The sequence below is a fragment of the Oryctolagus cuniculus genome, chromosome 2 (assembly GCF_051225735.1).
Source record: "Oryctolagus cuniculus isolate XC-2025 breed Fujian yellow rabbit chromosome 2, ASM5122573v1, whole genome shotgun sequence".
Classification (NCBI taxonomy): domain Eukaryota; kingdom Metazoa; phylum Chordata; class Mammalia; order Lagomorpha; family Leporidae; genus Oryctolagus; species Oryctolagus cuniculus.
Genome location: NC_142868.1, coordinates 113,042,022 through 113,053,189, shown reverse-complemented (window position 1 = coordinate 113,053,189; position 11,168 = coordinate 113,042,022). Strand labels below are relative to the sequence as shown.

General features: G+C 50.0%; 1 protein-coding gene across 3 annotated transcripts; it reads left to right on the top strand.

The window, feature by feature from the left end:
• Positions 1 to 418: 418 nt before the first annotated feature.
• PDCL3 (phosducin like 3) lies at positions 419 to 9,626 on the top strand. Of its 3 annotated transcripts, none has more exons than XR_016230238.1 (6): positions 419 to 485; positions 986 to 1,115; positions 4,448 to 4,538; positions 4,846 to 4,949; positions 5,988 to 6,196; positions 9,152 to 9,626. XR_016230238.1 is itself a non-coding variant. In XM_002710014.6 (6 exons), the coding sequence occupies exons 1-6, from the start codon at positions 480 to 482 to the stop codon at positions 9,292 to 9,294; spliced, it is 723 nt and encodes a 240-aa protein (XP_002710060.1). In that variant the 5' UTR covers positions 419 to 479; the 3' UTR covers positions 9,295 to 9,626. The 3 variants fall into 3 exon arrangements, 2 of the variants coding, with proteins under 2 accessions (XP_002710060.1, XP_089183615.1); XM_002710014.6 differs by having other exon boundaries at positions 4,846 to 4,989; XM_089327489.1 differs by lacking the exons at positions 419 to 485; positions 986 to 1,115 and adding an exon at positions 2,986 to 3,010 and having other exon boundaries at positions 4,846 to 4,989.
• Positions 9,627 to 11,168: the final 1,542 nt, after the last annotated feature.

Here is an 11,168-nt window from a genome sequence, read left to right as displayed (position 1 = left end):
GAACCCGGTGTGCCGGCGCCGCAAGGTGGAGGATTAGCCTATTGAGCCACGGCGCCGGCATCCCTGGGTAATTTTTCATTGTGACACCGGATCACGGAAACGCACTCCTGCTTCTGACTTCTCCGGTTTCGAGTAAGACACACACATTACCTCTGAGATACTCCTTCTGCCAGCCTCGCCACGCCTCCGCCGGGACCTGCCCTAATAAGGTAGATTCCGACACTGGCCCCGGGGACCGAGGGAGCGCGGGCGGGGCCGGCTGTGCGCATGCGCGCAGCGTTTACGCCCGGTCTCGGAGAAGCGCGCGCAGACTCAGAAACTTCGCTTCCGCCCTTGGCTCCGCCCAGCTTGCCCTCTTTGGGGCGGGGCGAAAGCCGGACCCTGGGAGACGAGGCGGGGGTGGTGGCTACGCGCGTGCGCAGAAGGGAGCTGAGGGGCGGGACCGCACGGTGGAAGAGGCCTGAGCGCTGCGGGGCAACATGCAGGTGAGCTAGGCGGGAGCGGGGTCTGGGTCCCGCGATGTCTCGTGTGTCCCCCTGGGCTCGTGTCGTTCTCGGGTGTCAGGCTTGTGAGAAGTACTGGGCACCCGAGGCACGAGGGAGGCCCGGCGAGCCCAGGCCCGGCGCAGGCGCAGTGCGGGATGGCAGGTGCGGTCCGGCCGGTTCGCGGAGGCTGGGGGTCCCCGCCCCGCTGTCCCTGCCGGCTGAAACTCCGTCCTTTGGGGGTGTTTGCCCTGGGCGGGACCCTCCTCAGTTCCCTTCTTGAGCCTTGAGCAGGTGTGCTGTGGGCCCACTGTTGGGATGTGGAAGTCGAGTCTTGGAGAAGTTCCGCCTTAGGAAACAGTGTTCCTGGCTGCGTTCCGAGCTGGCTTCGGACACGTCTCAGAAGCAGGCCATATATTCCTCCCTGGCCCAGCACCTGGCCCAGCACCACGCCCTCCGGGCTTGATGTTGCGCTCCCTATAGCCTCAACTCCCCTGTCCTAGGACCCCAATGCGGACACCGAGTGGAATGACATCTTACGCAAAAAGGGCATCCTGCCCTCAAAGGAAAGTCTGAAAGAGTTGGAAAAGCAGGCGGAAGAGGAGGAGGAGCGAGCGCTGCAGCAGTCAGTGGGTGAGTGCGCGTGTTTTCTTTGGTCTGTGGGTCTGGCTTAGGAGACACCTCTCTAAGCCTCCAGCTCTTGCCGTAGGGGGCTCCTCTGAGAGCCAGACCCCGGGCTGCAGGGCAGGCGTGGTCACAGGGCGTCGCTGGCCATCACCTTCCTGGACACAGAATTTTTAAAGATTTATTTATTTATTTGAAAGTCGAGTTACAGAGAGAAAAGGAGAGGCAGAGAGAGAGAGAGGTCTTCCATCCACTGGTTCACTCCCCAGATGGCCGCAACGGCCAGAGCTGAGTCAGTCTGAAGCCAGGAGCCAGGAGCTTCTTCCTGGTCTCCCACGCGGGTGCAGGGGCCCAAGGACTTGGGCCATCTTCTCTGCTTTCCCAGGCCACAGCAGATCGGAAGTGGAGCAGCCAGGATTAGAACCAGCACCCATATGGGATGCCGGCACTGCAGGCCGGGGCTTTAACCCGCTGTGCCACAGCGCTGGCCCCAGGCCACAGATTGAGACTTGGCTGCACCCTTTAGTCACACAGTCCCATGTCTGTGTCACCTGAGCGCGTGATGGTGCTGAAGAAAGTATTTGAGTCCTGACCTTCTGCTCATGGGTTCTTTGGGTAATGTCCTAGAAGCTTGTTCAGAGTGTTTAGTGTGTTCTCCTGGGGAGGTACTTTCTTACCTTTGTGATTTGCTTGAGGATATGAAATGAAACTAGCTTCACTTGGGGAGGCATGTTTGCAGCGTTCGGGGGCTGGGAGGGATTTCCTCAAAGATGCCTGTGTCACCTGAATCAGAATCCCCGCGGGGCTTCCAGAAACATTCTCCGACCCTGCCGGGTGGGAGTCTCCGGGGTGGGGCCCAGGAGTCTGCCTTGGAAAGGAGGACTTGAAAGGATGTTGATACATACAACCTACAAGAACCGTGGACTACAGGGACTAATGCTCTTATCCCCTGTGGGCCCCGTGGAGCTAATGTAGAGGAGGATTGATTAGAAACCAACCAGCAAATGCTTATTGGATGATGGCTGTTCCGGGCACTGAAGCTGGCAGCTGGGCACAAGCCAGACAGAATTCTGTGTCCTGGTGGAACTTCGAGGGTAGTGGCAAAGACAGACAGCAACAACCAAGGGACTGGGGCTAGGGAGGGTTGGAGCAGAAGCAGGCCCGATTCTAGCCGGAGTCAGAAGAGGACAGCTGCGGAAAGACCCGGAGAGAGGAGGCAGAGATGAGAGTAGACCTGAGGGGTAAGAGTGGTAAGAGACACTTAGGGCAAAGACCTGAAGGGTGATGATACACACCCCGGAAGGGTTAGGTGAACAAGCGAAAAGCCAGCTGACGCGTTGAACAATCCGCAAAGAGGCCGGAACCCCTGGGGAGAGTACTCCCAAAGACTCGGGCAGCTTTTGGAGGTTTGTTTGTTTTTTATAGATTTATTTGTTTGAAAGGCCGAGTTAGAGAGCCTCTGTCCACTGGTGCACTCCCCATGTGGTGGCAACAACTGAGGCTGGGCCAAGCCAAAGCCAGGAGCCTGGAACTCCATCTCGGTCTGCCCTGTGGGTGGCAGGCCCCCAAGCACTTGAGCCGTCTTCTTCTACCTCCAGAGATAAGTTAGCAGGGAGCTGGATCGGAGGTGGAGCAGCCAGGCCTCGAATCGGCACCCGTACGGGATGCTGATGTCACAGGTGGTGGCTTTGCCCGCTAAGCATAACGCTGGCCCCAGCTTTTGGCGGTTGAAACAGAGCAGTGACATGACCTCCACTTTGACAGCGCTGTCCTGTTGCTGCCTAGCTGAGCGTAGGCTTTGGGGTGGGGGACACGGCAGGAAGCAGTGCAGGATTCTGGAAACTGTTGTGGTAGTTCAGGTGAGAGGCTGCATTGGCTCAGAATGGTGTGGTGAAGGTGAAATGGTGAGTAGTGGTGTAGTCAGGTTGTAGTGGGATTTGCTTCTGGACCCAAGGAAGGCTAAGAGAGCTAAGCGTATTCATGGGCTTCTCATCCCTCCAACACAGTACCCGAGAAAACGAAAACGAATTGTTTTGGAGGTTTAAGTCCCAGAATGGGGCCCCATTGGTTTGGCCCCTAATGTGGCAAGGTGGCAGTGGTGGAGCATGGAGAGCTGCTGTGGAAAAGGGTCCCATGGCCAGCCAGGAAGAGGCGTGGCTGGGCCCGACTCGACTTTTATAACCAGTCCTCTTGGAAAAACGACCTTCCAGGGGCCTACGGACTTCCCACTCACTGGACCTACCTTCTATACACCATAAGTGGTTTAAGTTTCCACCCTCCTAGTGCTATTACGAGTTTGGGATTTCAACAGCTGCATGAATTAGGAAGCCAGATCTTGTTCATACCACTGCAGTTAGAGTGACTGCACGCCTTAGTGCCTGAGCAACCTGAAGGGTGGAGTTGCCACCAACTGAGATGAAGGCTTGGAGAGGAGCAGGTTTGCAGGAAGATGGGGACTCTGTTTGGGACATGTTAACTTTGAGAGTCTCACTGAACAAGTGGAGGGGCTAAGCAGGTGGTTGGGTGTGTTTTCAGAGAAGTGTGAGCTGGGGATGTGACTTTAGGAGTTGTGAGCGTACCGAAAACACAGAAAGCCCCTAGAAGTAGTCACTGAGGGTGCAGGCATAGAAGCTGAGTCAAAGAATTGAACCCTGAGCACTTGTCATCAGCAGAAGGTTCACAGTGGGCACAGCTGTAGGGGCAGGAGGAGAACGGGGCCTCCTGGAAGCCAGGGGAGGCCGGGACGGCTTGGATCAGGTGCCGCTCGTCATCAGGGAATGAGGTTGTTGACCTGGATGAGAGTTTGTTGGAGGCACAGCGAAAGCCAGGTTTGCTGTCAAGCAGGAGTGACAGTAAAAATGAGATGCTGATTTTATACCAGTTCATTACAAGAAAGGATAGAGTTGCCTGCCACACAGAAGACATGGCCAAGAAATACATGACGGTCACCTTTAACTCCAGGAAAGTGTGTGTGGGAAGGTCCCCTGCTGCCATCACCCCGACTCCTTGGGTAGTAGAATTGTTGATACACCTGCCGCTAGTGGATATGCCCGACCAGGGGACTTCGGGCTTTGTAAACCTGGGAGATTTCTCACCCATCCACTCACTGTGTGGGGGTGAGATGCTCCCGTCTGTAGGTGTCCGCACAGGTTTTTCTTTTTAAAACACCCCCCACGTCTTATTCACTAGTGAGATGTAAGTAATCTTTATGTTGGTGAGCTGGGGCCTGCTGGTATTGTGTGCTTACCTTTAGGAGAAAAGCGAAGGGGAATACCCAAAATGCATGTTTGTTCATCTTGAATTTTTGTTTTTTTTGCTTTGGCTGTTGTAACTAAATTCAGTGAAGACGTATGAAGATATGACATTGGAAGAACTGGAAGATAATGAAGACGAATTCAATGAAGAGGATGAACGTGCTATTGAAATGTATAGGTTAGTGCCACTCAGAGGGACCGTTTAGGTTTTTTGCGTGGTAATTTTTACCATACCGTAAAATGTGCATCCATTGTAAATTTACTTTTCTGGGGGCTGGTGTTGTGGCACAGTGGATGGAGCCACACTGCCTGTATTGCCAGCATCCCATATGAGTGGTAGTTAGAGTCCTGGCTGTTCCACTTCTGACTCAACTCCCCTGCTAATGCGCCTGGGAAGGCAGTGGAAGATGGCTATTTGTGTGTGTATTTGTGCATGCGTACATATGTGCATGTGTTAGAAGATATTTTCTCTGTCTGTTGTCCAGGCAGCAAAGACTGGCCGAGTGGAGAGCAACTCAAGAAAAGAATAAATTTGGAGAAGTTTTGGAGATTTCAGGAAAAGATTATGTCCAAGAAGTTACCAAAGCTGGTGAGGGCTTGTGGGTAATCTTGCACCTTTACAAACAAGGGTGAGCTGATCATCTTTTGTGTTCTAGAACATGTGAATTTTAATTTATATGTTGAATCCATATCAAGCTTATTCCATATTCTGGTATTTGTCGTTGTTTATTAGTGTTATGTGTTTTTGTTGCTCATTTACTAAAGCTTTAATGCCTAATTTTTATCTTGACTACCAAATTAATATCTGTGACTCAATGCAATTGTCTCTGTAAAAATATAGCAAAGAAGGGGCTGGCGTTGTGACGTAGTGGGTTAAGCCTCCGCCTGCAACACCAGCATCCCAAATGGGTGCCAGTTTGAGACCCGGCTGCTCTGCTTCTGATTCAGCCCCCTGCCAATGCGCCTGGGAGAGCAGCAGAGGATGGCCTGGACGCTTGGACCCCTGCACGCATGTGGGAGACCCAGAAGCAGCACTGGGCCCCTTGCTTCAGCCTGGCCTAGCCCTGGCCGTTGTGACCATTTGGGGAGTGAACCAGAGATGGAAAACCTCTCTCTCTCCATCTTTCCTCCTCTATCCATAACTCTGCCTTTCAAATTAAAAAAAAAAAAAGTATAGTTGAAGAGTCAGTTTGCTTTCACTGAAAAGGAATTCCTGGGACTCCGGCAATTCCAAATTCTATAGTTCATGGTTCCTGCAGACAGAGAAGGTGACCTCCCAGCCATTGTCTGCCGTGTGGTGCTGAGGGCCTCCAGCCTCCCTGCACGCTCAGTCCTGCTCCTAACCTGTAGAGCCCAGTGCTTTTTGTGGCATTTCCTTAAAGCAGGAAATATGTTCTGGCCTGTTTCACACATTCTGCATCTTTGGTGTTCTCTCATTCGACCTTATGGAAGGCCATAGCAGTTGTCTTTTATGCTGACACTGTTTTCCTGAGCTGTTGTTGTATCAAATGAAATTGGACTTTGGGTTTCAAGTTCTTCACTTCACATGGACATATTAGGAAGTGCTGATTGGTCTTGGCCGGTAGTGGAATCACCAGTGCCTCTGCATTCTGTTTGTGTGTTCCAGGATTCCCCTCTGTGCCTTGATAAATCAGCACTTCAGCGCACTTGCCAGGAAGTTTCCTGATGTGAAGTTCATCAAAGCCATTTCAACAACCTGCATACCCAATTATCCAGATAGGAATCTGCCCACGGTATTCGTGTACCTGGAAGGCGAGATCAAGGCTCAGTTTGTTGGCCCACTGGTGTTCGGCGGCATGAACTTGACTCGAGATGGTAAGGGGCGTATGAGGGCCGGGGAGGGGGTTTTTCTGTTACTGAGAGTGCTTGTTTGCTGGCCGGGTGTTGCCATGTGGGCAGCTGTGCATTTGGTCTCCTGTCTTAGCAACTAGTTAGGAGCAGTCACAGCGGGGCTGCAGCAGTTCTCAAAGGAAGACACAGAGAACCTAGCTACATGTTTAACGTTAATGTCAAATATACTTTATTTGGCCCTGCAGCTAAATATTTTTTAAGTGTAGCCCAATATAACATTCATTTTTTGCTCACATCAACGTATTGTTGAAGACACATATGAGTTCAGTCTAAAAAGTTTGTGGTATGATAAAATTAGAAGATAAATCTATTTTGGTGCAAAAAGATTTTTTGAGACCCTTGTATAGTTTTTCATAATACACATTTTTCATGAATTTTTTGAAGCCCTCATATGTATGTATATTTCTCTGTTGAAATATTTTCTCAGTTGAGTACCTTAGTAGCTTTTCAATTTAAACTTTATTTATTTTTGCCTGTAACTCTGGAAGGATTAAAAAAAATTCCTTCCCATGTGTTACACATGGAGATGGCAAAGTGTTTATCCATGCTTAATGAGAGAACCTGAGGCCAGAGGCAAATTCTCTCTACTCAAGGACTGTGTCCAACCATGCTTGAATAGTCTTCAAAAATATTTTCAACATTTTATATATTACACCACTAAAATAGTTCACTGGGAAAAGTATAAACATGCATCTCATACATGTTTGTTATATGTCATTCCAGTGTTGAAAGGTGTATAGTGTTTCAAATGCATGCTGGCATCTCATTTTGACCTATTTATTTATTTATTTGAAAGAGTTACACAGAGAGAGGAGAGGCAGAGAGAGAGGTCTTCCAACCTAATTTTGACCTTTTTTGAATGTACTGTGCATGGAGATTGGCATGGTAGTCTATTTTCTGTTTCTTTAACAAAGTACCCCAGGCTGAGTGACATCTGAAGGAAAGTCGTGTATCTCACTCAGCTCCCGTTTGGGAGGTGGGGAAGCCCAGGAGAGTGGCACAGGCATGCGCTTGGCTTTTGGGGAGTGCCTTGGGCTGTGTCTGTCATGTCAGAGAAGCAGAGGCCTGTGTGGGACAGAGACCCAGGGACGTGCCAGGCTTGCTTTGTGACAACCTGCTCTCGAGAACAAATCCATTCCTGGGAAAACCAGTTCAGTTTCTCCAGAAGAGTATGTATCTCCTTTAAGGGGCCCGCCTCCCAACCTTGCTACCCTGGCAACCAAATTGCAGCTTTTTTGGCAGGGACAAGCCACATCTAAACCACAGCAATATGCGATCATAGCTGTAGTCTGTTGCCACACAAAGACTGACTTGTGGATTAGTGACCTTGTATGTAACAGTAGTCACATGGGGAGTGAACAGTGTCATTAAATACATACCTGTTCATGTATGGTGGATATATAAATATACATATTCTTTTTTTTTTAATTTATTTGAAAGGCAGAGGTACAGAGAGGCGGAGAGAGAAAGGTCTTCCAACTGCTGGTTCATTCCCCAAATGGCCGCAACAGCCAGAACTGGGCTGATCCAAAACTAGAAGCCAGGAGCTTCTTCCAGGTATCCCACATGGGTACAGGGGTCCAAGGACTTGGGCCATCTTCTGCTTTCCCAGGCCATAGCAAAGACTGGATCAGAAATGGAGCGGCCAAGACTCGAACCGGTACCCATATGGGATGCTGGCACTGCAGGCCGCGGCTTTACCCACTATGCCACAGTGCCAGCCCCAAGATACATATTCTTAAGAAGCAGAAATCTTAAATTTTTCAAAATGAATTTTGTCGAATTTTCAGAATGGTAAACCAAGGTATGTAGAGCTGAAACTACTGATGGTATTTATCTCCATGGAGCACCTTTCCCCACACCACTAATGAGGTACGATTGACCCCCCCCCCCAAAAAAAAAGTGTACATTAAAGCTGTAGAGCACGAGGATCTGAAATGGGAACACCGTGTGAGACCGGCAGCACGGTCCAGCCCGTTGCCACGCCCAGCTCCTCACGCAGTCTCCTTTGCACTTTGGTGAGGACGCTGCAGGTCACCATGCTGGCGCGGTTCAGGTGCACAGTGCATTGCATCGCCATGCTGTGCCTCGCTCTCCAGAACTTGCCCACCTGGCTATCAGAGACTTTGTTACCCCGAGCCCTGGTAGCTGCCGCTCGGTGCTCTGTTTCACGGAGCGCTTTAAAGTCACGCGACTGCAGTAAGGCTGGGTGTGAGGTCTGGTTAGAAGGACCTGGCTGGCAGAGCCTCTCTGCGCTGGTCCGCCTTCGCCAAGCCGTTGGTTATGGAATCTCTCGGGCAGTCCCTCTGCTCTGCCTGAGATGTTCTCTGCCCGGAGAAATCCGTCCCGTGATTTGGCCACATGCGGTCTCGGGCTGCGTTGAGTCTCACGGGTGAGAAGGGAGTGAGGAAGCACAGAGGCCGAGTCTCTGATTCCTTACTTTTTTTTTTTTTTTTAACTTATTTGACAGGTAGAGTTATAGACAGAGAGAGAGAGAGACAGAGAGAAAGGTCTTCCTTCCGTTGGTTCACTCCCCAATTGGCCACTACGGCCGCTGCACTGATCCGAAGCCAGGAGCCAGGTGCTTCTTCTTGGTCTCCAATGTGGGTACAGGGGCCCAAGGACTTGGGCCATCTTCTACTGCTTTCCCAGGCCATAGCAGAGAGCTGGATCAGAAGTGGAGCAGCCGGAACTCGAACCAGTGCCCATATGGGATGCCGGCACTGCAGGTGGCAGCTTAACCTGCTACTCCACAGCACTGGTCCCAAGGTGTTACCTTTTTTTTTCGCTTTCTTCTTGGCAAAAACATTAAATTGGTCATCAGATTTTGAGATTATATTTTCTGCTTAGGAAAACCGCAGCTTGATGGACTTAGGGTGAGGGGAGCCTTATGTGATTGGCTTTTTCTCGATCATGTAGAGTTGGAGTGGAAACTGGCCAAGTCCGGGGCGATCAAGACAGACCTGGAGGAGAACCCCAGGAAGCCGATCGAAGACGTGCTGCTGTCCTCGGTGCGGTGCTCTGTCCCCGCCAGGAGGGACAGCGATTCCGAGGGTGACTGAGGCTGCAGCCGCTATCACTTGCCGAACTTCCTGGACGTGACAAACTGTCTGGATGTTTTTTTTAAAAAGCAGGAGTGAATCCTTTTGGTTTTTAACCTTTTATAATTATGTTTCAAATCTTTTACATTTCAGAAATAATCATTGCTGGAATTTTATTAAATTATTGGAACTATCTTTTTAAACTAATACCTACTGTTGGTATGACAAATGTCTGTTTTTCCTCACATATATTTTCAGGAAGTCATAAAGTTATTCACTATGTTTTAACATACAACTAGATATAAAGGAATGTGTGTTTTTTTAATAAAAGTGAATAAATTATACCATGGAAATATTGCACACCGTTTATTTTTTTAAAGATTTATTTCTTTTATTTGAAAGGCAGAGTTACAGAGAGGCAGAGACAGAGAGAGGCAGAGACAGAGAGGTCTTCCATCCTCTGGTTCCCTCCCCAGATGGCTGTAATAGCTGGAGCTGGGCCCATCTGAAGCCAGGAGCTTCTTCCAGGTCTCCCACGTGAGTGCAGGGTCCCAAGGACCTGGGCCATCTTCTACTGCTTTCCCAGGCCATAGCAGAGAGCTGGATCGGAAGTGGAGCAGCCAGAACTCAAACCGGCGCCCACATGGGATGCCGGCACCGCAGGCAGCGGCTTTTTATGCCACAGCGCCAGCCCCTGAAGGATTTCAATCTGCTGCTACATTTCTTTGGTTAAATGTTTCTTCTACTTAATGTTCACCTCAGATTATTGAGATGCCAGCTGACCTTATTATAAAAGGCCACATTCAATTATATTTTGGAAATAAGCAAGATAGAAGCACACACATAAATAAATTCAATCAGTAAAAAACACAACAGGATTTTTTTTAAAAAACTTACTTAGAGGCTGGCACTGTGGCATAGTGGTAAAGCTGCCATCTGCAGTGCCGGCATCCCATGTGGGTGCTGGTTCGAGTCCTGGCTGTTCCACTTCCAATCCAGCTCTCTGCTATGGCCTGGGAGTGCAGTGGAGGATGGCCCAAGTGCTTGGACCTGCACCCACATGGGAGACCAGGAGGAAGCACCTGGCTCCTGGCTTCGGATCTGCATAGCTCTGGCCGTGGCGGCCATTTGGGGGGGGTGAACCAACGGAAGGAAGACCTTTCTCTCTGTCTCTCTCTCTCACTGTCTGTAACTCTACCTGTCAAATAAATAAATAAAAAATCTTTAAAACAAAAACTTACTTATTTGAAAGAGTTACAGAGAAAAGTAGAGACAGAGAGGTCTTCTATCCACTGGTTCACTCCCCAGATGGCCACAATGGCAGGAGCTGAGCCAGGAGCTTCTTCCAGGTCTCCCATGTGGGTGCAGGGGCCCAAGCATTTGGGCCATCCTCCGTTGCTTTCCCAGGCCATCAGCAGGTAGCCGGATCGGAAGTGGAGCAGCCAGGACTCCAGCTGGCGCCCATATGGATGCTGGAGCTGCAAGCTGGGGCTTTAACCCGCTGCACCACAGCGTCGGCCCCCACATCAGGGTGTTTTGTGACCCAAAATGCAGTTAGCATTTATCACTTCTTGTCAAATTGACAAATCCCTTGGTATTTGTGTTGAACGATATAGTCTTAGTGCTGGTTTGAGTCGTGAAATTAGGAATCAGCACAGAGTTCTTTCAGGTTATATTGACTTTAATTTTTGCTCTGCTTTACTGAATTACAGTGGCTGTGGCCCATTTTACCAGTAGCTATCAGAAGTGTCTGTCTTAGTGCTATTTCGTTGGATACATCAGAACTGGCTGATGCCAACGTGCAGCGATGGCTCACCACGAAGGGTGTTTCCTGAAATCTTAATTGCAGAGTTGGCACCAGCTGGGTTGGGTCTGTCACACGTGCACCAATTCCG

Excerpts from the sequence above, each read along its gene's own strand:
- PDCL3 (XM_002710014.6), top strand. Across the intron at positions 1,116-4,447 it reads AGCGCTGCAGCAGTCAGTGG|TGAAGACGTATGAAGATATG; the intron begins GTGAGTGCGCGT and ends AACTAAATTCAG. Across the intron at positions 4,539-4,845 it reads CGTGCTATTGAAATGTATAG|GCAGCAAAGACTGGCCGAGT; the intron begins GTTAGTGCCACT and ends TCTGTTGTCCAG.